At 59.9% G+C, this 25,946-nt stretch overlaps 7 protein-coding genes across 8 annotated transcripts; 2 read left to right on the top strand and 5 right to left on the bottom strand.

Moving 5' to 3' along the window:
- Nucleotides 1-264: 264 nt before the first annotated feature.
- Nucleotides 265-2,924, bottom strand: MPP10 (U3 snoRNP protein). The gene has a single exon (XM_047983160.1). It carries the CDS (start codon nt 2,843-2,845, stop codon nt 557-559), a length of 2,289 nt encoding a protein of 762 aa, XP_047839130.1. The 5' UTR covers nt 2,846-2,924; the 3' UTR covers nt 265-556.
- An 87-nt stretch (nt 2,925-3,011) lies between these two features.
- On the bottom strand, nt 3,012-5,778 carry JDV02_002159 (Delta(24(24(1)))-sterol reductase). Its single transcript, XM_047983159.1, has one exon. It carries the CDS (start codon nt 5,438-5,440, stop codon nt 3,488-3,490), a length of 1,953 nt encoding a protein of 650 aa, XP_047839129.1. The 5' UTR covers nt 5,441-5,778; the 3' UTR covers nt 3,012-3,487.
- A 340-nt stretch (nt 5,779-6,118) lies between these two features.
- CRP1 (Cruciform DNA binding protein) lies at nt 6,119-10,361 on the bottom strand. Its single transcript, XM_047983158.1, has 4 exons — nt 10,282-10,361; nt 9,827-10,214; nt 9,398-9,533; nt 6,119-8,048 (listed from the first exon to the last, which is right to left on the bottom strand). Exons 2-4 carry the CDS (start codon nt 9,847-9,849, stop codon nt 6,501-6,503), a joined length of 1,707 nt encoding a protein of 568 aa, XP_047839128.1. The 5' UTR covers nt 9,850-10,214; nt 10,282-10,361; the 3' UTR covers nt 6,119-6,500.
- A 1,564-nt stretch (nt 10,362-11,925) lies between these two features.
- Nucleotides 11,926-13,110, bottom strand: JDV02_002157 (uncharacterized protein; the record flags this gene model as incomplete). Its single annotated transcript, XM_047983157.1, has 2 exons — nt 11,926-12,369; nt 12,490-13,110. 2 exons carry the CDS (start codon nt 13,108-13,110, stop codon nt 11,926-11,928), a joined length of 1,065 nt encoding a protein of 354 aa, XP_047839127.1.
- Nucleotides 13,111-14,360: 1,250 nt separating this feature from the next.
- JDV02_002156 (uncharacterized protein) lies at nt 14,361-17,114 on the bottom strand (the record flags this gene model as incomplete). The annotated part of the gene is made up of 3 exons (XM_047983156.1): nt 14,361-16,625; nt 16,720-16,744; nt 16,966-17,114. The coding sequence occupies 3 exons, from the start codon at nt 17,112-17,114 to the stop codon at nt 14,361-14,363; spliced, it is 2,439 nt and encodes an 812-aa protein (XP_047839126.1).
- Nucleotides 17,115-19,792: 2,678 nt separating this feature from the next.
- JDV02_002155 (L-rhamnonate dehydratase) lies at nt 19,793-22,140 on the top strand. Of its 2 annotated transcripts, XM_047983154.1 has the most exons (4): nt 19,793-20,125; nt 20,182-20,215; nt 20,276-20,424; nt 20,477-22,140. In XM_047983154.1, the coding sequence occupies exons 1-4, from the start codon at nt 20,047-20,049 to the stop codon at nt 21,580-21,582; spliced, it is 1,368 nt and encodes a 455-aa protein (XP_047839124.1). In that variant the 5' UTR covers nt 19,793-20,046; the 3' UTR covers nt 21,583-22,140. The 2 variants fall into 2 exon arrangements, with proteins under 2 accessions (XP_047839124.1, XP_047839125.1); XM_047983155.1 differs by having other exon boundaries at nt 19,793-20,215.
- Nucleotides 22,141-23,164: 1,024 nt separating this feature from the next.
- DHG2 (L-rhamnose-1-dehydrogenase) lies at nt 23,165-24,507 on the top strand. The gene has a single exon (XM_047983153.1). The coding sequence runs from the start codon at nt 23,667-23,669 to the stop codon at nt 24,489-24,491; it is 825 nt and encodes a 274-aa protein (XP_047839123.1). The 5' UTR covers nt 23,165-23,666; the 3' UTR covers nt 24,492-24,507.
- The last annotated feature ends 1,439 nt before the right edge of the window (nt 24,508-25,946 follow it).

Here is a 25,946-nt window from a genome sequence, read left to right as displayed (position 1 = left end):
TCTCTTCCGCCCTGAGGTGTGTTTGGATTTGTACTCGGGAGAGGGAAACCTCCTTATTTTGAGCTCCTGAGCTCTGGGAGTTGCGGAGTCTGTACGGGCATCGGGCAGATGGAATCGGGTCTGGTTGGCGGCAGGAATTATCGCCACATGGGACAGGCACATTGTGAACTGAATCGACGTTGGAATGGGTTGGATGGATGGATGGATGGAAGGCCGGCATAGGCCGTCAAGCTGTGCTGACTACGTGTATCACAAACCAATCACCTTGTATACCTACCTAGTTTTATGCGCACTCATTTACGGATCGAGTAAATGTGTGTTTTGTAGTAAGTAATCTGAAGTATATGCATGCGACAAGTGCGACGACAACAACATAAAACCAGCCAGCCAAACTGACAGCCAGACAGCTCCCCCAACGCCAGATACAATGCATGCATGCCGTATCCATGCTCCTTGCCTTTTCTGCCACCGCTCGTCGCGCCCTCCTCCTCCTCTTCCTGCTCCTCGTCGTCGTTCCCTCCTCGCCTCACTCGTTGGCTGCTCCACCTCCGCCCTCTTACAGCTTGTAGCTCCCGCTCGACGCGGCCTTTGCGGCCTTTGCCTTGTTGCCGTCCACGTCGGTGATTTCGCCCTTGCGGTTGATGACCTTGACGCCGCCCCTCTTGAGCTCCGCGACTGTCTCGCGCTGCGACTGGGCGCGCGTCGCGGTGCCCTTGGCCCCACCTCCCCTGCCGGCGGCGGCGCCGGGGGTAGCAGACGCGGGTGCAGACGCGCCGCCACCGGCCTTGCGCACGCGCTCCTTGTGGCGACGGCGGCGACGGGTGCGATCCTCGCGCGACATCTCGGCGCGGGCGAGGGGCATGCCGCCCTTGGTGACGACCTCGTCCCTCGGCGTGGCACCCTTGTCCCCGTTGGCGGCCGCGGCGCCGGGTTTGTACACCTCCTGCGGCGCCATGCGGCTGCTCTCGCCGGCGACAGCCTGCGCGGTGGCGGGCTGGGCGTCCTCCATGGCGATGGTGGCGACGTCGGCGACGACGCTGATAGCAGGGGCCGCGGGCTTGGGCCTGTAGTGCCAGCTGGAGAGGGCGTCGAGGCGCGACGAGACGTCGCGCCACATGGCCTCGATCTCCTTCTCCTCGCGTTGGAGCTTCTCGTCCGACTTGGACACGTACGCATCCGGGTCGGTCTTTTTGATGTGCTCCTCTTCGTACACCTCGGCCAGGCCCTTTTCCGGCCGCGAATCGTCAATCTCGGCCAGCGCGCCGCGGCGAGTGCCCTGCGGCACCGACTCGGCGTCGGGCCGCCGCCGAAGCACCTCGTCGAACTCTTGTGCCAGAATGCGGCGCTTGATGAGCTCCTCGATGCCCTCGCTGACCTCGGGCGTGATGACGGGCACGGGCTTGCCCACGTGTTCGAAGTCGAGGTCCTCCTCGAGAAGCGAGTTCATCGGCCGGTCCGCGGCCTGCGCCTCGCCCGAGAGCGCCCACTCGCGCTTGGCCACCGAAGCCGCCTCGAGCTTGCGGATCTCCTCGGCGAGCTTGGCCTGCCGCCGCTCGAGCGCCGACCGGCGCGACTTGGGGTCGCCTGCGTCCACCTCGGAGAGGTCGTCTTCTGAGCCCTCCACGTCGGACTCGTCGTCGAAGAGGTCGCGGCGGACGTCGGCCATGGCTCGCTCGACGTCCTCCTCGGCTGGCGCCTGTGCGGGTGCGTCGAACTTGACCGACTTTCTGGGCCTGTCACCTCTGCTCTTCCTAGGCGGCGGCGCGAAGAAATCCTTGTAGTAGACCTCATTTGCGTTCATGTCTCCGGATTCGTCCTCGAGGTCCTCATCCACGCCCTCCTCGTCGCTCTCGCCTTCGGGCGCATCAAGAGACATGTCACCAAAGGTTGGGCCATCCTCGTCGTCATCATCGTCATCATCGTCGCCGGCCTCATCGTCAGCTGATTTTCGTTTTGATGACTTTGTATCACCTTTGGACGGCGCCAGCGGGTCTGCCTCCCAATTGATCGCTTCATCATCGCTGGCTTGATCCGTGGTGGGATCGCCGCGAGTGTCTTGGTCTTCGAACCATTGTGTTTGCTTGTTGAAGTCGTCAATGGAAAAGAAGCCGTCGTTGAGGCCGTGGGGGTCTTGGACGTATTCTTTCTCATCCTCATCGTCCTCTCCGTCGTCTTCCAGGTCCTCTGGTGCGTCCTGGTCGTCCTCGTCTTCCAATTCACCCTCGAGCGCCTCGAGATCCTCCTCGTCGCCCGATTCCTCCTCATCCTCATCGTCTTCTTCGAGTTGTGAGCCCGACTCCTCTTCATCTTCGTCCTCGCCAGAGTCGACCTCGAACCCATCCTCTCCGAACGTAATGCTCTTGGGCTCGGCTTCACCTTCGCCTTGAGCGTCAACGGCAATCTCGTTGGCCTCCTCCAGCTCGTCCAGCACGCCCTCGGAAAAGTCCAACACGCCGCCAATAATCTTCTTGGCCTGCTGCCACACCTGACCCGTCTCGAATCCGTCCACGTACACCTTGCGCAGCTTCAGGACGTCGATTTCGTCGCGGCCCTTGTCGCCGCCAGCCCGCTTGCGCTTCCTGCTCTCCTTGAGTCGCCGCTCCTGCTCCTCGCCGACCTGCGCCGCGAAGCCCTCGAGCGTGTCCTTGACCAGCCTCAGCGACTCGGCCGGTATCGCCGGCTGCGGCTGCAGGAATCCATGCCGGTTCGCCGGTCGCAGCGCCTCCAGCAGCAGGTGCGTCTCGCCATTCGGCGTCGAGTTTGTCGTGGCGGGCGCCATGCCCGGCGGCAGTGCTGTGAGCGTGTGCGACGTCGACGTCAGTGTCGGCGATGCCACCGCGGCCATGCTATGCCGTGAAGAGAGGGAGGTGCGTCCTGTCGTGAACTCTTGTCGTGGCGGCGGAAGCGTACGAAGAACTGCAGCTCAGTCGGGGGCTGAATTGCTGATGCTTTTTCTGCCGCGACTGTGGGAAAAATTTTGGCCCACCGCCTTTTACGCTCCACCACGTCCACCGTCTTCGCCCCGCCTGGTCCATCGAGGCATCCGACGCAATCGGATTACATCGACACCGGGCAGGACATTTTGCCCATGGTACTTCATATATCCAGCAACTTATAGCAAGTCTGTGTTTCCTGTTATCCTTTTATTATCACCGAATATTTGACGTTGAGTAGTTTGTTTCTGCATCACTTCTTGCGTGTCCGGAAGCGGAATTCATACTTCGACCTTCGTAGTAACACACTGCCATGGGCATCTCAATGGCTTCCCAATAAATGAGCGCTGCGCATTGTACATGATTAAGCTGCTTACAATCAAGAACCCAGAATGGCGTGCGCGCTCACTTCATGTTGACTGCCATCGCATTCCCGAGGCCCCCGTCTGCTGCAGCACACTAACCTCGAGGTCTCAAACCCGGAGTCAAAGTTGAAGCGAAATGCCCACTCAAGATCGCTGTCTGAACATCTATGTCGCGTTCTTCTAAATCGCTCAGTTCCCCCTCCTGCCGCCAGTGCTCATAAGCGTGATCTTCTGCTTCTTCTTCTTGCCCTTTTTGCCGCCACCGCCGTTACCGGCAACGCTTGCTCCTCCGCTAGCGGCAGCGTGCTCTACGGCGTCAATGGCTTCGAGCTGCATCGCCAGCTCGGCAGTGCCCAATAGCTCCTCGTCCTTGAGCCACCCATCGTCCACGTTGGGCTGTGTTGGCTCCAGCTCAGGCGACGCAGCCAGCGCACGAGTTCCCCAGACGGTTCGCTGTGTGGATGGACTGGTCGACATGGACGCCAGCGTCTCAAATCCAGGGCGGGGGTCGGGAGGTGTCGTGCCAGTATGTGCGGATAGTGGCTGAAATTCCGAAATGTCCAGCTTCGAAATGTGCTCTTCCACTGGCTCAATCGTCCTCGGCGTACCGAGCGTTCGTCGGAGGTCCGCGGCCTCAATGCGCTCCGCCTGCTGGCGCTCACGCTCCTCTTGAGCTGCCTTGTCACGATTGCGCTTGCGACGCCGTTCGATCTCCCCATTAAATGATGCCAGCGTCTCCGCGGGAACAATGTCGGTCCAGTCGCACTCTAGAAAGCTGATGACGCAACCGCGCGGAAGGTGGCCGAGATACTTGGCACGCTTACGCAACGCATCGTCCACGACGTGTCCTGTGGAAATATGTTCGATTCTCGGCAGCAGAGTCGACGGAAAGTTAGAGAAGGCGCCGTACTTTGTCTTGAGGATCCGGATGTCCAGCGGCGACAGATACAGATGAGGCGGTGAGCTGAAAAAGTAAAAATCTGCCTCGGCGGGTTGTTTTGACGGGTTTGGGCCTGGCATCGATATCGCAGCCTCGGGATTGGCGAGGCCCTCCGTCCGCTCCTTGGCCTGGGAGATGGCCTTGATAGCCTTTTGAGTCCACTCGTTGTCTTGGCCAAACAGAAGCTCGTCTTCTCTTTCCTGCTCTGTCAACGCAGTGATTTCCTCATCGAACTGTCCGTGCATATACTCCGTTGTGCCCTTCATTATGCGTGCATAGTCCAGGACGTTAGCAGCAAAGTGCCAGGGGACGTCGTCTCCGGCGTTCAAAACCTCCGCCCCTCCTTCCCAGGGTAGAGCCAAGGTCGAGTTGCCCTTCCGCGCCATAAGTCGCAGAACCACATCATCGCCGACGTTGGGCAGAGGTGTTTCTTGGCCGGCATGGAAGCGCACAGGCCGCACCTCGTGCAAGTAGATGGTGTCCTCGCATATCGGGCACCTCTTCCACCGAGCGCCTTTACCCGACTTTACATCGTCGTCGCTCGACGAGTTCATGAATCGAATCAAGCAGGAGAGGCAGAAAATGTGCCCACACTTGGCCATGCGCGGTGCCACCGGTTCGGAGAGGCAGATCGGACACGAAGCTGACTGGGACTCGGGAGATGCGATGACTTGCAGAATGTTGGTCCATTCCAGGTACAGGTCTGCATCGGCCGCATGTGTTTTGTACACACCGTCTGGCGAGACGACGAAACGGTAGTTGGCATGGACGTATCGCGCCTTGTCGGCGGCATGGTAGCCTGAGCCAGGACCCCAGGTCGGGTTCCTACGGAACGATCTCGGATGATGAAGATGATGGCCATGATCCTGGTACGCTCTCGGAGCCGTGTAGTTCAGCAGGTGCGTAATGGAGGTCTGGCCACGGCGGCTGGACGGATTCCTGACTGCCCGCATTTCCGCCATGTGGTCATAGTCGTCGAGGGCGCTGTTCACCCTCAGCCCGCCACTCGGTCGTCGCTGGTTCTTGTGTTGCTTTCTGGAGGCCTGCCCCTTCCTCGGCATCGGCTGGGGCGATGACGTTCCGATCTGTGCAGGTCGACGCGTGGATTCGAAGCTCGTGGTCGAGGGTCCCGCTGGGTTCGACGAGGCGTGATTCGAGGTTGCTGGCAGGGACTTGCCCACAGTCGAGTTCGATGAACTCATGGCCGATGCCAGAACCGTGGCGCGTGTCGCTTGTCTCTCGATGGCGGACGCGAGATGAACGGGACTATCTCGGCCAACCCGTTAATCAATGGGCAGGAACCTCAACGGTCACCATGCCACAGGCGGGGGCACGGGCCGGGTTCACGGGAAGGGACCGAGCGAGCGGAAGCAGGGATGAATGAACGGCGTGAGCAGAAACCTTGAGTAGCAGTGCAGTACTCAAGCACAACACGACGCGCTGGATGATAGGAAGATTGTGCAAGCAAAGGATGTGATTTCGAGCAAGAGGGGGTCCAACTTGGGACGGACCCCGGGACTGGTGGATAGCAACAGTCGAGTCAGAGGGGCGAATCGTGACGATGAGGAACCACTTGGAATTGCTGGCCCATGGCATCCCTTCCGTCACCTTAGTCAGCGACTACCACGTGATGTCGCATATAGCCTGGACAGCTTCATCACCATTCGATATCGGCACGTGGGGATGGCAAGACGGCAGAGGCTAGACAATGCGGGGGGGGTCGTGGATTGGGACTCAGTGGCTGACATCCGAAGTCCGATTCGCATGTTGATATGCGTGCTTGCTACGAACTAAAATGGGCGCAGACAAAAAAGCATCGACTCACACGCCTCTAGCGGTGCTCAGCAAGGAGCGCGATATGATCACACGACCAGACAAGTGCCCACATGCACCATGGCGTGGTCTCTCATTTGATCGGTATATATGTAGTGAAGATGAACTACTTGACAACGATCTTTCCACCAAACCGCCCAGCCCGAGACATCAGCCAACGCCACGACATCCTGGTATGCATGGTTGCCGGTACTGATTCAAACAAGAAAGGGCGACTCCGAAAATGATCATGAATTACCTAGGTATATGATGGTTGGCGCGAGACGGGCCAACGGCTCTGACCATTCTCTCCTATCGCAGAATCTGGGGGAATCATTTGACACAGGTAACACTCGACAAACCAAAAAGGAAAACCATTACCGCAAATACCACCTCAACATGGAGCCTCCCAGCCTCTCGTCTCTTCGTTGTTTTTTCTCTCCGGCGCGTTTACTTGAGCTTCTCCTTGAGCTTGCTGAACATGGTGCTCAGGCGGCTCTTCTTCTTCGCCTCCTTGGAGGCGGGTGTGCTGGCCTCAGCAGGCTTCGTCTCCGTGCCGTTGGTACCGTTGGCGGCACCAGCCTTGACCGCCTCGGTCTTGGCCGCTTCGGGGTTGGCCTCGGTAGCCTTGCCCTGCGTCGCCGCCGTCTCCGTGGGCTTAGTTGTGGGCGCCTTGGTCGCAGCAGACTTGGTCTCGTCCACGGCTGGCGCCGGCTTGACCTCCTTGAGCAGCTCAGTTTCGACCTGCTTCTTCTCGACAACAGCCTCGGTGTTGCCGGCAGCCTCGGGGCTCTTCCCAGCCTCAGTAAGAGACTCCTTGACCTCGGTGGGCACCTGCGGGGAGACCTCCTCTCGGGTGGTCTCCTTGGACTGCGCTGCCAGATGATTCTGGGCTGCCTCGGGCAGCTGAGCCTTGACCGAGTCCGGTAGGTTTTTGTTGGCAGCATCGGTAGCGGAGGCAGCGGCTTCGTTGACGGTGGGGCCGGCGGCCTCGACGAGCTTGTCCTTGGCAGCGATGACCGCAGCGGCAACGGCACCACCAGTGGTGAGAGCAGCACCGGCGATCAGACCAGTGTTCTCCTGCTTTTCGGCGCCAACGCCGGCGTGGCCCTCAGAGGTGCCGGGAGCTTCCTGAACCTTGCTCTTGAGCTCATCCTCCACTGCAGCCTTCTCCCTGACCTCCTCAGGGACAGCTGAGGCCTCGGGGGCGACGCCAGCTTTCTGCTGGCTCTCCTTGACGACCTCTGGGACCTTGGAATCCTTGGACTCGAGGGGGACTTGGCCAGCCAGGGCAGCGGTGGTGGCACCGGGGCCGACAGTGTTGATGGTGGCATCCTTGTTGCTGGTGATGGGAAGGCTAGACTCGGGGATGGTGTTCTTGGAAACGGGCGGCAGGTCAGTCGCGACGACACCGGGCAACGCATCACTCTTCTCGTACGACTCCTTGTCAAGCTTGACATTGTCGTTGAGGCCTTGACCGGTAACGGTCTGGGGGATCTTCTCGCCAGGCTCCAGGGTGATGGGGTTGACTGCGCCGGGCGCGGCGGGCAGGGGATTGACGCTGACCGTCTTGTCCTCCTCGTTCGCGGGCGTCTCAGGGAAGCCGCCGGGCACAATGGACGGCGTGGCGGTATCGTCCCTGCTCTCGGCAGCAACGGGCGCAACAACAGCGGCGGCAGCCGTGGGCTCGGCGGCGGGTGCAGCCTCGACAGGGACCACAGCGGCGACCGGGGCGGCAGCCGTGGTCTCCGCCGGCGCAGTCTCGGCAGGCTTGGTAGCAGGGGCGGCCTGCTGGGCCTTCTGTTGCTGCTTCTTCTTGTTGTTCTTCTTTCCAGCCATTGCGACGGTGGTGGACTCGGGAGTGACGGTGTTGAGGATGGAGCTGCTGAAGCTCGGCTGCTCGAGGTCGGCCTGGGTCAGGAAGTTGTTGATGTTGCCCTCGCTGTCTGGCTCGTGAGGCGAGGACTCGTTGATGGTCCAATTGTTGTCGACGACAAACTATAAAACGTCGAGTGGACCGGGTCAGCGAATTGGCCCGGGCGCTCAGATGCAAGAAAGAGATTTTGTTTGATGACAAGTGGACAACTGGCAGCGAATGGGCGCGGGCGTGACGTGAGATATATGCAAGCGGGGAGGCTGGAGCAAGGGGCTGGCCCAATGCTGTGCGTGGTGGGTGGGTCGCTGTCGTGTGAGTGGAGTGAAGGGCTCACGCAGGGCTTTTGGCGCATGCATTGGGGGCGGACTCGGTTCAGGAACCCTGTCGTGGGCGACGAACGCAAGCATCCACGCGGGCAAGTCGAAGAAGGCCGTGGAAGGGCCCGTCGCCCTGGCCGGGGGGGGCCACACTGGCACCCACCCCCCGGTGTTAGGGTGCCAGCCAGGTGCTTCAGGTCGCCTCAGCTGCGGCGACGCAGGCGGATGGGCGGGCGTCCACGGGTCGCCGCCTGGGGCGGGCCTCGCACGCACGCTATCCCACCCACTAGGGAGAGGCCCACGGGTTTCCCCAGCGTCGTGTCTCGCCTGCCCGCGCGATCCAGTGCCCTGCTCGTCCGCATCCAGGCACCGCGAGGCACCTCGGGTTGCCGTCTGCGACAGGCCAGCGAGGGCGAGGGCACCTAGGACACCTACCTACTTAGGTAGGCAGGCAGCACCGAACTCGATTGCGTCCGCACATGGTCGTTGCCATGCCTCGCTCGCCCCCCCTGGAGCTTGCGTCGGGCCCGCCATCGGCCGAGGGCGAACACTCGCTCGCCTGCATGGGAAATTAGGTGACCAGCCTGGGTGGTGGAGGCGCGCCGCCGCGCCGCAACGCTATGCAAGGCAACGCAAAGCGACGCCAGGCAGGACAGGCCCGAAAGCCTTCGACGACAGGCGCATCAAAATGCGACGAGGCCGCCAGAGCAAGCCCCCGGTCCGCCGGTCCTCGGCCCACAATCGCAACTGAGTTGCCCGTGGTCGGTGTTGCGCATATCAGGGAGCGTGCGACAATGGCTCTGACGTCCGTGGTTGAGCATCGCCGTCTCCCTCGGGCGCCAAGTAATGCGGCAGACCATGAGATGCATGTTTCGCATTCGTCGTCGCCGCCGTCGCTGCGCCGGGGTCGCTGCCCGTGGTTGGTCGGTCGAGGGTTCGGGACCGTCGGGGCGGGCGTGTCGCAAAGGGCGCTACAGTTGAATGCAGCGGGCTGAGACGGACCGGCCAGATGGACCATTGTGTCCCTGTCGCACGCACTCGCGCAGACAGACAGAGGGAGCGGCGAAACCATGTTTGGGCGCGCCCAGAGTGCAGCGAAGCAAGGGAAGAAACCATTGAAGAAACGGAACAGCGCCCGACTTTCGTCCACGTACCTTGTAGTAGATCTTGTGCAGAGGGTGCGCAATGTCCACCTTTTGCTGGAAGACGCCATCGCGCTTCTCCAGCTTGACCGTTTTCTGCCAGTTGTCAAAGGTGCCCGTGACAAAGGCCTCCTCGGCGGGATGCTCCCTGTATGCAGAATGGTATTGTCAGCGACATTCGAGCCGATGCCCAACGGAGCTCAACGGGTTTGTATGGTCGAAGCAGAACGAGCGCGCAGTGGTAGAGGCATCCGCGATCCATGGTCGAACAATGCGGCGGCGGCGGCGATGGTCGGCGGGCGGGGGCCAGACGGGTGCTGGTAACGATGACGCCAACGTCACCTCGATTTTTTTTTACCCCTCGCAGCTTGAGCTCGACTCGCCACCTCTGCAAGCTTCTGCCGTCGGGGCGGGAAGAGGAGCAATCGGAAGGCGACTCACCACTTGAAGGTATAGCTTCCCATGTCGAACGATTAGAGATTAACAGGTAGGATAAAGATCTCGGCGTCTCTGGCTACGCAACGGACCGCAACGGAGGTTTGTATCGTGCGCAGGTTGGCCAGCGCAAGACTCGGGGGGGGCGGGAGCGATGTGCGTGAGGATGTTTGCTCGGCGGTTTGTTGGGGGGCGGGGGAGAAAAGATAAAGTACTAAGGTGGCCAAGCTCGTCAAAACGGTTGGCGGTGACGACGGCACGGTGCGGTAAGGTAAGGTACGTCAACCAAGGCTAGCTCAGATCGGAGGTCCGATGGAAGGGCAGCCGTGGACCAGGTAGGCAGGCAGTGCCTTAGCTTATGTATCAGTGGATGGGAGCGGTAATGGCTCAGGTACTATCTATCTGTTCAGCAACGTGTCTTTGGGTCTGCCAAAACCGTCGGGTCAAGCCGCGACTCTTGCTTGGTACTAAGGTAGGGCCAGCGCGGACGGGGGCTGATAAATCATGGCATGGCCTGAACAAAGTACAGCACCGCACTGGGTCCCTCGCAGACGCCGTACCAAAGCTTGTTGGAAGCTTCCAGCTTTTCGTTGCGTCTGCTACTACTAGTGGCGCTGCCCCGATACGAACGGGGGTGACGGTGACAGGGGACGGGAGCGCAAAAGCGGCCGACGTCAGCGGGCCGAGCTTGCTGAGCAAGATCCATGGACAGCAGTTACCTAGAGGTAGTTACCTTACCTCTTCGGCACGGGAAGGTATTACAAGCTTCCAGGTTTGCGTCCAGGCAGTAAGCCTGCGGCATGGGGGGCGCTCAGCTGGCTGGCTACTGGCGGCTGGCCCGGCAAACCAGTGGGGCCCGACACCCCCGGGAGCTCGCCGTCCGTGTGCCGTCGATCACTGGCAGTAACTTAGTCGCAGTGCTTTCCAGGGGATCACTGATCGGGGCAGAAACGACCAAGCGAGCATCTCTCTCAACTTTTACCCAACCAACCTGCATTGCACGGACAGATACTTTGTAGAGGATGCTGACCAACCAACCGCGACCTCGATCCTTTGGCGAGACGCCGGGCTATGTACGTTTTAGGGCATACGGCGCGGCCCTGGTCTCCTCCCCTGTTGGATGTTACTTTCGGCCTGGCCAATTGTCCCTTCCCCGTTCCCTTCCTGGCCTTGTCGACACGGCTTTTTGGGCTGCGGCTCGCTTGGAGACGGGCAGGCGCATCTTGATACCTTGGTAAGTACTGCGGAGCCTGGACAGTGGGGCCTGAGAGGCCTGGAACACGGGCAGCTACCGCTACTAACCTACTAGGCGGATGGCAGACGGGCAGCGGCCAGGAGGGCGACCACTGTAGGGCCAGCACTGCGGAATCGTAGTTGGCGCCCGTAAGGACCGGACGGAATGGCTTAGGTTGAGGTGATCTCAAGGTGCACCACAGAGCATGGCAACCTGCGCTAAGCCTATCGCAGCGACACGACCACCTCATCGGTTGTGTCTCTCCCCGGCCGCTTCCGGCGCAGTTTCTTTCGTCCCGTCTTTAACCTCTCAAACACACTACTTTAGTTACTAGTAGTTCGCATCTACCTATCTACGATCATGCGCAGGATGCCAGGTTAGCAGCACGAGCTACATCTCTCCCCCGCAGCGCACCGCATTCCGTACCGTTGGTGTCATGTCTCGGCCCTCGCCCAACGCGACCCCCGCCTGCCTGGCCCGCCGTCCATCATCGACAAACTCGACGCCTTGTTCTTGCATCGCCCCGGCGGCACGTCATCTCTCACAAGCGGTTGGCCCGTGTTGTGTTGTTGCAGGTGTCCTGCACGCACGCACGCACGCACGCGCAGATGGCCCATCTGCGACATGCAAAACAGACCTGTCCTTTCGTCCAAGACCCCGTCCGTGCGCCCGCTGCTCGATATAGCACATGCGTACCATGTGGGCGGCGTTTCAAGCCGTGCCTGGGACACCCTGCTTGCTTGCTGCACGCACGACGACTCACGCCCACCACCACCACGTCATGGCCGCAACTCGCATGTCAAGTTGATGACGGCATTGCATCTCGATATCATGCAGCATCACATATAGACAGGCCCCGTCGCCGCCACGTTTAGCGTCGCGGTCCTGACCTCCGATTTCCTTTCGACTCCGTCGTCTTCGTCTCGTACACCTTGCCGTCGCAGTATTCAACCCACCCGTCCAACTTCATCCTCTTCATCACGGTACTGAAGCCCTCCGCACCCTTGGCCTTGTCTTTGCGCCCGCAAATCTCATCCGCCGCTGCCCCGTCGACCTTGCCACCTGCCGCGCCGTCAGGGTACTCGATGTGGAAGACGGGCTTCCCCGCGGCCACAAAGGCCGCAAACGACTCGCACTCGCCCTTCTCGACGCACTGCTCGTTGACACTGAAGTCGCACAGGTGCAGCACCTGCGGGATGATGCCGCCCGCGTTCTTGAGTCCCATGGACATGTTGTGCCGCGACGCCTCCGCCTGGAGAAACGTCACGAACGAGACGGTGTCGTTCGCCGTGAGGCCCAGCCCGTTGTCGTTTTGCTGCTCATCTATCTGTCAGTTGCGTGAAACAAAGATGGAACTTGGGGAACGCAAGCACTGGCACTCCGCCGCTGCAAAGAGGACGACGCGCATATGGAAGATGGGGGAGGGGAAGCATACGTAGCCGTCCACATTGTCCGGATCGATGGCGTCGCACCCCGTTTGCGCCGCATACGCGATCCTTTTGCTCATGATGCGCCTCACGTTGTCGCTCGACAGCCTCAGCCACCGCTCCCCAGCCCATTCGGGCAGCGGCTTCCCCAGATCCCCGTCGCGGAACTCGTCCTTGTCCGCGCGCCAGTCCTCGTACGATCCGGCGCTGAAGTAGCACACGACCTTCTTGCCCGCGCCGTGTAGCCGCTCCACCGTCGCCGCCGTGTTCTCGTACATGTCGATGTCGTAGACGTCCACGTCCGGCGTAAGCTGGTCGCCCACGTCGATGGGGTTCTTGAGCACAATCTGCCAGCTGACGCCCGCCTTGGGCCGCCATACGGAGCCGCGCGATGAGATGCCTGTCCCGTTGTTGCTCGGGGCGGCGTCGTCGCCGCCGCCGCCGTCATCGCCGCGGTGGCGAGTGAGCCCGACGCCGAGACCAACCCCCAGGCCGATGGCGGCGACCACCACCAGCAACACCACCCCCGCGACGACGAGCTTCTTCCGCCGCGACCAGCCGCCTGGCTTCATCCCGTCGCTGCGTTTCTCCGACGCCGGCGCGGCGGCATCATGTTCCGCGTCGGACATGAGCGCGCGCGCCTGCACTCCCTTCGATGCTAATAAGGCGAGGAACTGCAGCCACCAGGCCTTGGGCAGAAAATCGACGACTACTAACCCGTGCGAGCTAGCGAGCGCTTTCTCAACAGACCTAAGTAGCCACTCTGAGACTGGGAAGCAATCGTAGAATTCTCGGTCGCGGTGTGTCGAAATCCCCTCTTCACCAACTTTCGTAGTAGCGACTCCTCCTCCGAGACGGTAAACCAGTATCTTCAGCCGTACTGTTGAATCTCTTTATTTCTGCGAACGCGCGCGCAAGAGAGAGAGAGCGAATCGGCTGTCCGGGAGGCAGAACAAAAAGACCTATTAAAAAGTTCTCCTTAATAGTCTGTCACGACAAGTAAAGTCAGTCAAATGCCATGGAGCCATGTAGCTGGTCGCATCGCGGGCACACGGCACAAATAAAGGGCACTCACTGGGCGCACGCACGCTATCCTCGCCGCTGCAACAAAGTGTGCCCCCTCCAGCAGGGTCCGGATTCCCGGACCGTTGCCGAAGGATGCCTCGTCCAGCGCTGTCGGGGGGGGCGGTGCAATACCTACCTTACCTAGCAAAGACGGTCCAGAACGGGGCCTATTTCGACGACGGCCAAGCTTTCATTGAGAAAGTCCCCGAGCGCAGACTGGCTTCAATGTCAGCAGTCTACTTTACGATATACCAAAACGCACTAACGTTAAAAGGGAGGCAGGCACCTTGCCTTCTTTGGCTTCTCCTTCGGCTCCGCCCGAAACCGTGCCACAATTGCCGGCGGCGCACCCAGAACATGTGCTCAGTGCATGTGGCTTTGCTGTTTGTATTCGCTTCGTTCGGCAGTAGTAGTACATGTAGCATTGCCACAGCCTATATTGCTCAGCATTGACTGCAAATCGTCACGAAGCTGCGCCACCCGCCGAAGGCGCTTGCAAGCGCTTATTATTCTCCCGCCCACTTCAGACTGTGAGCACTTGACCCTCGGCGAATCCCCTCCAGGACCGTCAGGCGTCCCTCTTTGGAGCCTCGTCCCGAGTTGCCCATCCTGCTCTCCACGTGTCGACTTGTCCAACGGCTTCACAAGATAGCACACCGCCCGTTCGTCAGTGTTGCGCCGCCTGTTTCCTTATACTCCTACGCCATTGCCTAATAGCACATTCGCGAAAACTGTCTCAAAATCAACTTCACAATGGCCTTGCAAGCACATAGCCCGCATCTGACCCTGGTCATGTTACGACACACGCCCTCCCTCAAGCCATGAACTTCGGGCCGTCTTGCTTAAAGAGCCAGTCGCTGTTGGCGTCTACCATGAAGTTGGTAATGTTGAACTCGTTGAGCGGTCCGAGCACCTGACCGGCACTTCCGTTCTGTGCCTCCATCGACGTCTCTGGTGCCATTCCGCCACTGTCTGGGCCAAACGGCAGACGGGGCACGTTGAAGAAGTCGAACACGTCCAGGTACTCAAGCTCATTTGGTGCCGGCGTTCTTGCCGGTGTCAGGCTAGGGACGCGCTGCATGTTTGGTACCGCCGCGCCCTGACGAGGCTGGCGAGAGATGAGAAAGTCCAGGTCGAAGGCGGTGCGTCGCATGTCGGCCAGGATTCGTACTGAGCTCGGCGTGACGCCACCACCCTGTCTCTCGCTGTCGGCATACTCGTCCAACACGCGCTGCAGCAGCCCACAGTAGCGGGCGGCCACTGGCCAGTATCGACCCATCTCACGCAAGGTCTCGACGAAGACGCCGATTTGAGGCGACACGTTGCGCTCGACTGTTGAGCCGTGCACGAGCAGTAACCGAGCCGACACCCAAATCGTAAACGCAAACGGAGGTCCCAGTTTTGACAACATTCCGTTGTTGACGACAAACTCGCCCAGGGCGGCAATGTTTTCGACGGCGCCGTGGCACCTCTGGGAGGCGCTATACGACGGCGCGAAGATGGGCGATCGTGTCGTAGGGTATGCTGCCGACGAGTGAAGTCGGATGACGGCCGTGTGATACGTGGCGTGAAGCATGATCCAGGTGCAGCTAATGCTCTTGCCCAGCCCAGACTGGAACAGCCGGGACATGTTGCCAAACTCACTGGGAAGGCCAAACTTCCACTGCGTCAGCTCGTTGTCCAACTCCTTGTACCGGAACTGCCATTGCTCCACGTCACTCAGCGCGCTAATGTCGACGGGTTGCTTGAGGAACTGATGTATCTTAGACAAGATCCCCAGAATCTCGATATAGTACGCAAAGGCGCCCAGGTTTTCCGGCTGCAACGTCTCTTGCTCCGGCTGGTCTCCGTGGTGGTGTCTCGTCTTGAACCACTTTGTGTCAACCTTCTCATTCTTCATCCAGAGGTCGTCCCGGCAAGGCAGCGTCCGGTCAATCTCCTTGTCGGCTAATGCGAATTCAAACGCCGTCGCAATCGTCGCATATCGGTCAAGCAAGTAAATCATCCAAAAAAGTCGCCGCCTCGACTCATCCTCGATGAAATCTTTCGGTTCTGGTAAAACCATGGCCCGCAGCGTGTATATCGATTTGTAGTTGGGCGATACACTGAAGGAATTCGTCTCAACGGCAAGGCCAAGCTGCACCACGGATCTGGTGATGAGCGCCATGATGTTCCAACCTGGCGGTCCATTGCTACTGCCGCAGAGGTCCAGAGCCAAGATGACGAGTGCCTGCAGTGACTTGACGGAAGAATTCTCCATTCCGTACAGCAGAACGCGCTCCTTAGACACGCGATGGTAATGCTGACGCCGCTCCTCCGTGAGTCGGGCGTCGGTGGAATAACGCATCGTTGTTGCGACAATGGCGTGCAGAAGTATCCTATCCGTCTCCTGAAAGGTCGAGGGTCCGAACAACGAGTCGAGGGTGGTTTTCCGATGCAATATCGGGCACCATGAATTGATGTGCTTGAAGTACAGATCGACAAGAGCGTAAAGGAGGTCGTACGGAGGCATATCCTGGTCGGTAGCTGACGCTCCGCCAGGTGGGGGGAGAGTGCCGGGTCCCGGCTGCAAACTCGGCGTCTGAGATCCATAATACTCGTGTAAGGCCGGGTTGGACTGTATCGGCGGAAGCTGGACCGATGTAGAGCTAGCGCCCATGTGCATCTGCGGTCGGAGGCTGTCGTGAATGCTAGGGGTCGACGGGAGGTTGAATTCGACGCCTTGTGAGCCGGCGCTGAAACTCGTCTTTGGCGGATATGCGGACAAGTCGGCCTGTGGTGTGCTGGCAGGTTCCGAGGGTTTGTATACGCTAGGGTGGTCCCTCGGCGTGCCAACATCACTGGGCAAGCTTGGGTTGCTGTTGCGTACGCTCGCTAGTGTGGCCGCCGGGTTCGAGGCCATGTGAGCCTGGATGATCTCAGAGTGTGACTTGAGGATGGCCTCGAGCTTGTCCATGCGTTCCTGCAGCTCCTTGCCGAACCCGGCGCGGAGGCCAGGCCGCTTGCGCTCCTTGTACTCGCATACGGCGCCATTGCGAGCGCACCAGCCGCACGACGGCTGGCCACGATCGCATTTGACCTAATTGCAAGCATGTCAGCAGGCCTGTGATATAGATCGGGAACCTGTGAGCCAGGTTCGGGCCGTCACCAAGCCAGATCATGGACGAACGTACTTTTCGTTGTTTACATATCTCGCACCTGGTTATGGGAATGTAAGCCTCGGCTCGCACGGTTTGAGTGTCAGACGAGGGGGATGAGGGAGGCGACATGGGGCAACGGGACAAGAAGCAAACGGGACTCGGAGTGTGGAGTTGCGATGCGACGGCAAAACATTGCACCACGAATCAAGGTGGGCGGCGGCGGCGGCGGCAGCAGCAGCGACAGAGGCGAACCGCAAAAGAAAAAGGGACGCGACGTACGAGACAGAGATGAGGCGCTTCCGCTTGCCGCTGCGGGAGGCGGCATCGTCGTCGTCGCTGTGGGAGTCGCTCTCGAGCTCGGGTTGGTTGCGTCCGGCGACCGAGGCGCCAGAGGGCGACCGCAGCTTGTCGTCGGGGCTGCTGTGCATGTCGCCAGGACGGGGTGAGACGAGACGGCCCCCCGTCGACAGTCGATTGGATCAGTGACCAGGGACGGGGTAGGATGCAGCAGGCCGAAGCGAGCGAGCAGCAAGGGAGGCGCGCATTCGGGACAAAGGCCAGCGACGCGGGAGGGAGGAGAAGAGGACTCGGTGTCGAGCGTCCTGACCCGAGCGAGCGAACGATTTTGGTGCTAACACGGACTGGGGGATGGAGAGTGGAGGTGGGTTCGTTTGGAGGCTCGACTGCCGCCGGCCGGGTCGCACCGCGCAGCTGGCGGAGCCGTCAGCCTGCCTGAGGTGACTGAGTGACGATGACGTCGGGAGGTGTCAGTCGCCGGGGTCCGCAAGGACTTCTGTGGTCTGCTCTGGCCGTAGTCTGCGCACTGGCAGCGGTGAGATGGAGACGAGGAACGGGGGGCGTGGCAAAACGCCCGGGTACGGTGGTGGTGGTGGTGATGATGGTGAGGATTGGGGATTGCGGGAAGCGAGCAAGCACGCGCAGCCAGAAACCTGCCTGCCTGCCTGGTTGACCTACACTTCACTTGCGTACGTCCGTACTTCGCTAGTAAATTCACAAGTCCTGGTCAACTAGTTACTAGCGACTCGGGCACCTCATCAGTAGCTCAACTGGCCGAGCCTCCCGTCTTCAGCTGCAGCACCTCGGCGACCCGAGACGAGACGCGCAAACCGCAAGAGTCACTTCAGATCGCTTCACCTCACCTCACCTCACCTGGCCACGGCGCCCGCCCCACGCGGTTCCCGATCCATGGATATCAGAAAGCTTGGCCGCGGGGGGACGGGCACCCCGGCTGGCTAGAGGCACAGTGGCTGACTCCGTACCGCCTACTAGAGGTACCTTACCTACCTTGCCTATTCATTGGGTAGCAACCTAGCTGCTAAGGTAGCCAGCTGTGCGACTTGGCGGCAAATCGCAATCTGGTCGCTGAAGGAACAACAGCAGGCTGAACGATAAGGAGACTCGACCGACACGATTCTCTGCCACTGAAGCATCGCGATGGCCTCGCCCCCAAGCCCTCGGTCGGGCTGCACTGCGCAGCCATCGCAGATCCTGGTGCTTCGCCCAATGGTGGCGGCTCGGCGTCGAGGCCACAAATTGGCAGGCGGCATCAGCTAAGGTTGGTGGCGCAGCGGTGGCGATGGAGCTTGGGCCACTGGTGACATCTGCTGCAGCCCCCTGGAGCCCGCCGCCCGGGATTTTGCTGTCTAGAGTTCGCCCAGCCCCGTTGCAAGCGCTTCCTGTGACAGGACCCGTGTTCTTGGATGCGGCTGCGCCGTGGGAGCGAGAGCGGGGCAAGCTGGAGGTTTGTCGGGACTTGGAAGCCCCTAAGGTTCCCATCCAAGCCACCCAAAAGGCTCCGCATGTGCCTGCTAATGTGTGACGTGAGGTGCGGGCGTCAACTCCCTCTGCTGTGCTCCGCAGGGCCTGTGCAGCCCCGGGCGGCAGTGGTCTGTGCCATGGATGTTAGGTTCCAGTCAGTCCGCGCTCGTGCAGGGGACTGACAGCCGGACTACTAATTTGCTATCAGGTCCCAGGTCCATGTGCACAGAACGACCGCAGCAGCTGACAAACAGGCCGGGCGGCAGTCAAACGACCTGCCTATCTCCTTCCTCCCTCGTGGGGGGAGGGGGCGGGCGACAGCTGGAGGCAGGTGGCATACAAGCACGCAGGCAACAACACGCCACATGCTGCTGCAGGCGCCGTGGGCGTGCCTTCCCAAGCTTCGAGTCTCCAACCCTCCATCCGTTATGAGATGGAACTGGTGGATGGATATCCGCGGGGAAGGCACGTTGCGCAAGTGCCTGCTGTCTACTTTCCAGCGCAACGCCTTTGTGCCTCTGGTTAGTAGATACAAGAATCGGATAGGTGCTCAGACATCCGTGATATGGAACGTATACCGGCAAAGACCTCGCTTCTGTTGTATGAATAGACCGTCGCTCTGACGATCCAGCACAACGGCGCTCCACACGTGTGTCTTCCCCCATCGCTGCTACATCAAGGAAGAATATGTCTGCCTCAACTTCCGCTACTACGCGTGCCTTGTCTTTTACATCAGGCAGTACCTTAGGTATAACCCCGTCGTTCCAGCCATTGCACCGCTGCACTGAGCACCACATGGCACCCACCGCGCAGTGACAACCATACGACGGCTCAACCCACCCACCCCCACGGCAGTACGGCAAGACCCCGACGAGGATCCGGGTTTCGTCATCGCCCTCGCCGCCCGGTGTTCGACAACGACCTCAGCTCCCAGTCCAAGAGGTCCAGAACTCGTGAGCAGCATGTGCCTCCATGGCGACATCACCAACACGGCTGCCCGTCGCAGGAGCGCCATTGGGCCGCAATCAAATGCTGGGTCACACAAAGTGCGCCTGTCATATCTCGACCGCAACCAACACCGGGCCCAGAGCATCCGCAGCAAACACATTGCATCGCGGCATGCTTCGCGCGGGCCAGATGCACACACATGGAACATCCACAGCCAGCGCCCTTGCGGGCGACTTGGCGCGCAATCGGCCGGGACCAGTACCAAAAGAGTGGTGGAGAATGCCCCCAACAACCATGCTCGTCTCTCTCCGCGCGGGCAGTGGAAAACTTCCCGCCTCCCTCGTCGGGCTATCTCCCCCCGAAACGCGCCCATCGCAGCGGCAGCCATGATCCACCGTGATGCATTCCCCACAGCCGTCAGGCTCGCCATCACTTGACCTCTCTGGCTTCGCTACGTGCTGCCAGCCGCGTTGCCGAGCCATGTCATCCTTGGTTCATTGCCGTCGGCTTTAATTTATCCTTGCCGATCTGCAACTCCGCAATCCTGGGCTCCTATATCTGTATCTTTTTCGTCGTCTCCTCACATGCTTCACCATCGCTCTTGACCCTGTCCGCGCCTCTTTTCAAGCCACCATGCCATCGACGTCAAGCGTTCGGAAATTCCCCACGATCAAGACTGTGCGGTCGTATGTGATCGGGGGTGTCGGCTCTGGTGTGATGGATTCCAGGACTGCGAGTGAGAACGCGTCAACTGACATTACCCTGTAGGCGGTGATTATCACAACGTAAAGGGGGGACATTGGTGAGCCGCGCCGCAGCTTGCAGTATAATGCGAGTTGGGCTAACTGAGGGGCAAACCCAGGCTCATCGATACCGACATATCGACGCCTTGCTCCCAATGGGAACAGTACCGACAGTCGCGAACGAGCTGGGGCATCAATGTTCTCGGCTCGTTTCTCGTTGAGATAGAAGCCTCAGACGGAACCATTGGATTCGCCACGGGCTTTGGAGGTGAGGCTCCTTCCATCTAACCTGTATTGCTCGTACTGACCTATGTTTGCAGGCCCTCCTGCCTGTTGGCTCGTTCATCAACACTTCGAGCGCTTCCTCATCGGGGCCGATCCCCGCAACACCAATCTTCTATTTGAGCAAATGTACCGGGCCTCCATGTTCTACGGCCGCAAGGGACTTCCTATCGCCATCATCTCGGTCATCGACCTAGCCATCTGGGACTTGCTAGGCAAGCTGCGCAATGAACCCGTCTATCGCCTCATCGGAGGTGCCACCAAAACGCGCCTCGACTTCTACTGTACCGGCCCTCAGCCGACGGCTGCAAGGGAAATGGGCTTCTGGGGCGCCAAGGTGCCGCTGCCGTTCTGCCCGGAAGAGGGCCATACCGGTCTGCGCAAGAACGTCGAGTTTCTCCGCAAGCATCGCGAGGCGGTCGGACCCGATTTTCCCATCATGGTGGACTGCTACATGAGCCTCAGCGTGTCGTACACCATTGAGCTTGTCATGGCCTGCCAGGATCTCAACATCAACTGGTGGGAAGAATGTCTATCCCCAGACGATACGGATGGCTTCGCACAAATCAAGCGCGCCCATCCAACGGTCAAGTTCACTACAGGCGAGCACGAGTACTCGCGCTACGGTTTCCGCAAGCTCATTGAGGGCCGAAACCTGGACATTATCCAGCCGGATGTCATGTGGCTCGGCGGCATGACGGAGCTGCTCAAGGTTGCGTCCATGGCGGCAGCGTACGACATTCCCGTGGTCCCTCACGCCAGCGGGCCGTACAGTTATCATTTTGTCATATCGCAGCCGAACACACCGTTCCAGGAGTACCTGGCCAACTCACCCGACGGTCGCAGCGTGCTCCCCGTGTTCGGCGACTTGTTTACCGACGAGCCCATCCCGACCAAGGGCTACCTCACGACGGCAGACCTCGACAAGCCAGGATTCGGCCTGACCATCAACCCGGCAGCGTGGTCCAAGCTCATTCCTTCAACAAATCTGCTCAACCCATCGCCGGCGCACGCACTCCCGCCGCCAACCCATGGGACTGATGGGCAAAAAGTCGAAACGTCCAACGAGAGACCTCAGGAAATGAATGTTGGTGTCGCAGAGAACGTCACCGCCAAGTTGGAAGGACTAACGACTCGATCATAACCCGAAAATGCGCGGTCACTCCTGGACGTTACACGAATCAAGTCACAATCTCTCTCTGCCTCAGCTATGGGACGTCATAGCGTCCCAGCTGTCCGGGTGGTGGAAGAGTTCGATAGCGCTTGCAGTAGCGCGCCTCATATCAGCCGTGCAGAACGATCGTTGCTGGACCAACATCGTCATCGCCTCTCGATATGCGCTATGCATGGTCTTTGTACTCGATTTCGAACATGGTAGTTACTGGCGTCTGCGGACAATGTCGCTTTCAGCACGAAAGTGGCGATATTGGAAGCGGCCCTGGAACGTCTTTTACGGGTGACGGCATCCGTCCACGATTGGATAAGCTTGAGCGATGGGCAGAAGCCGGACAGCGAAGGTGCATCGCCGCCAAGGAAGGAGGCTAGAAGAAAGCTTTTAAGAGAGATTCTGGCACACGTATTTTACTGCTTTGCTTGTATAGGATTAGCGTACATTACAATTGCTGACCTAGACGATACGGCAGCTTGTTGCGGCGGCACATCGGTATTGACTACTCGAGAACTTGCGGGTAGACGACGCCCACTTGCAGGAGTCTTAATCAGCACCAGATCATCTCCTACAAGCATCGTGACTGCTCCAATGAAGGCGCTTGGTTGTACCCCAGAGTCTGGTGACTCCACGGCGAGCAGTCTGGTGTCGCATCGTAGACCTGGGTCGTGGAGTTTTGCACAGACGGCGCGGCGTAGACGGCCCACCCGCTGCGGCCACTCCCCCCATGCGCAAAACGGTAACCATCGTGTGTGTTTTGTAACGGTGGCCCTTCAGACGGTGGTGGTGGTAGTGGTGGTGGTGGTGCGCCTGACTCACGATGGTGGGGGACGGGAGGGGGGGCGCGGCCACCGTAATACGTAGCCGTTTGCGCTTGCCCACGTGTGAGAAAACGGTGAGCCGGGCATAGCAGCGCACGCACTCACTCGTTCCCACGCACTGCTGATGAACGGGCGGGGCGAGAGTCCCGGATGGACGCACGACCTGGCGTCGTAGCTTGTTGGCCACGAGGCTCACGATGGGATGCAGGGTCTCACGATGCATGCGCACCGAGCAGCGCGCGTCGAGCGGCGGGGGGGTGGGAGGGGACTGCTTCAGGGGTGTGGTGGGGGGCGGTGGGTGCACGAAAATGAAAGCTGGTGAAGCCATCGTGAGTGATTCTGATGATGCACTCTCGGGGAGGGGGGGTAACAATGTCTGATCTCGGCACTCGATCGGTGCTTCGTTTGGCTGCAGGGTACGATTGTACGTATGCACGTATTCTGGTGCTCTCCATGAAGGTCAAGCTGTCGCCTTTCTTGGCGCCCTCAAGGGTCTTCTCGCTTGGAAATGCCCCGAGGCGTGCATTCCCGCCCCTCCTTCTTGGAGGACGTTGGAGCGGTCTCGGCAGCGAGATTGTGATGATGGGCGGCAACCACTCTGGCATGTATGTACAAGTAGTCGTGCCAACGCTCGACCTCGACTGTGGAGGCCATCACGATCTTTGATGTGCAAGTGCATCTGCGATGCAGAGTTTCGTGTCCCGCCGGTGAGGACGGACGTACCCCAACTGGTACCTACCTATGTTAGTACCTTACGCGATAGCACAGAGTTACAAAGTACGCGGAGTAAACCTGCCTTCGAACCTCTTCAGCCTCAACCTCCAGCTCCTGCCGTCGCGGGTCCTCTGGGTTCGACTTCGACTGACACCCCGCCATCTAGCAGTCATCGCAAGCCGTCGTCACCAACGCTGCCGTTCCCACACAGCGTGCCCTCCTCCTCTGCGCCAACGCTTGCACACGCGCAATCACGAAAAACCGACGCTGCTGCTGTGCGACGACGTAACCGCGCCTTACTAGCCGCCTTTTTACATCTCGAATCTGACGCCTTGGCCCGCCCGCCCGCCCGCACTAGAGCCCGCCGTGTGGTATCGTGTACGGGTCACCAACTGGCCGCAGCACGGAGCACGTTGCGTCGCTTATCGTGAGAAGGGCCCATTCATCGCAGATTTGGCGCGACCCGGCAGACCCGCCCGCTTTGAAGCGTCTTTCTCTCTCTCTCTCTCTCGCTCTGACATCATCATGCCGCTAGTAAAGGGTCTGCTCACCGGCAAGACGGCCATCATCACGGGCGGCACCACGGGCATCGGCCGCGCCATCTGCCTCGAGTTCCTGCGGCAGGGCGCCAGCGTGGTCGTCAACCACCTGGGCCTGGAAAGGGACCAGCCGCATCTCGACTCGCTTGTTGCCGAGGCCAAGGCCCTTGCGGAGCAGGAAGATGCCGGCGCGGGACGTCTGGCGCACCAGGCGGGTGACGTCCGTGACCCGGCCACGGCGACACGGCTCGTCGAGATGGCGGTCGCGCACTCGGGCACCGCCAAGCGACTCGACGTATGCGTGTCCAACGCGGGCGTCTGCACCTTTGCCGACTTCCTGTCCCTCTCGCCCGACCTCTTCACCACGACGCTCAACACCAACCTCTCGGGTGCATTCTACGTCACGCAGGCCGCCGCCCGGCAGATGGCCCTGCATCAGTCGCCCCCGGGCGGCAGTATCATTGGCGTCAGCTCCATCAGCGCGCTCGTCGGCGGCGGCGAGCAGACGCACTACACGCCCACCAAGGCGGGCGTGCTGAGCCTGATGCAGAGCACCGCCGTCGCCCTGGGCAAGCACGGCATCCGCTGCAACGCGCTGCTCCCAGGGACGATCCGCACGCAGCTCAATGAGGGGGACCTGGCCGACGACGGCAAGCGCGCCTACATGGAGGGGCGCATCCCGCTCGGCAGGACGGGCGAGCCCAGGGACCTGGCGGGGCCGGCCGTCTTCTTGGCCTGCGACGAGCTGAGCGGCTACGTGACGGGCGCGCAACTCCTCGTCGACGGGGGACTGTTTGTCAACCTGCAGTGAGGCGCGACACGTGAGATATACAATGTGCCTCTGCCGAACAATCTCACGTAGTCAGTTGCTGAAGAGCGTGGCATGGCCTGTTCTGGCGGTCAGTCCTCAAAAAGGGCGCTTGGTGTGGTCGACCCATTTTGGGGAGCTGCCTGGCTGTGACAGAGAGAGAGAGACAGAGACAGACATGTGGCGCGGCGCACAACGCGAGGGTTTTCCGAGCACAGGGGGGGCGCGAGATGGACATGAACAGTGCCCCTGAGACCGAAAAGCGGTATCATGTAAGAAGAACATCCACAGCCAAGCATGTGGCTTTTTGGGCCGACGATGATCCTCGCCCCGAACGCCAGGTTGCGATATGCCAGCCATCCAGCCAAGCCGGCCAAAGGTCAAGGGGTGGGAACCGGCAACCACCAACAACAGGGGTTATCCAGCGTCGGACAGAAGGGGTGCAGTACGTACGGAGTAGTGAGCGCCATGATTTTTGAGAGGTGATAGTTGGAGGTCCAGCTGGCTCACTAAGCCGCGGATTGCCATTCTGCACAGCGCAGGGGGGGAGTGTGTGAGGCACCTCAAGGGGGGGGGGGGCCCGGCCCCCCCGGCTCGGTGCGCGTAGATATGCACAGGAGTACTTGATCCGTTCAAAGAGTGTTTATTTCGTCACAAAGTACTTCTTCCCTTGCGAAGTGCTTCTGTGACCAAAGTACTAATGCCGCCTTGAGTAACTCTAGACGCGGCAAGGGGAATGGGGAGAGGATGGGCGGTGTTTTTTTGAAACAATGGCCTGGTGTGAGGCCATGGACTGTACCTACCTACCTACTACGAATTGATCAGCCCCTCCAATTCACCACGGTTTGGGAGATTTGCGTCGTATGTACTTTTGAACTCTTGTGGTACTAATGTTCATACGTGCGTGTGTCGATGCGCATGTCTAAGTGTGTAAGGTGAATGGGGAGAAATTGTCAATGCTTGAAACGGACGTGGTGCTGTGGCAGGAGTCATGTTTCTCTCTCGTCGCACGCTGTACGAAGTACCTAAGGTATGTCGCACGGGACGCGAGGCCGATCAGGTTTGAATATCCTTTCTACTTTCTTGTTCTTGTTCCCGCGGATGCGGGAGAAAGCAGCCATTAATCTCCCTCCCACGCGTTACCCAGCCTGTTGCTGTACGTTTGATCGGCGGCGGCGGTCGATATTGGCGCCACGGATCAACGCTTCATATGTTTTTTTTGTTTTGCCCCCGCGCTGAAGATTGTCCTGTCCCTGTGAAAAAAAGAAAAGTCAAAAAGGGCAAGGAAGCAAGACACTGCGCGTAAAGTGCTAGTGAAACGCGACGACGATTTGCCGAAAATCTGCGTGTCGAGGACATGTGTGCGTGCGTGCAGGGTTGCATTGTGTACTGATAATGTATGTGTTGCCTTGATGCTCTCTTCTTTTTCTCTTGCTGCATGTATGTACCGCCGCCGTG

This window comes from Purpureocillium takamizusanense, chromosome 2 (assembly GCF_022605165.1).
Source record: "Purpureocillium takamizusanense chromosome 2, complete sequence".
Taxonomy (NCBI): Eukaryota; Fungi; Ascomycota; class Sordariomycetes; order Hypocreales; family Ophiocordycipitaceae; genus Purpureocillium; species Purpureocillium takamizusanense.
Note: the sequence above shows the minus strand (reverse complement) of the source record. Positions and strands in the feature narration are given on the sequence as shown.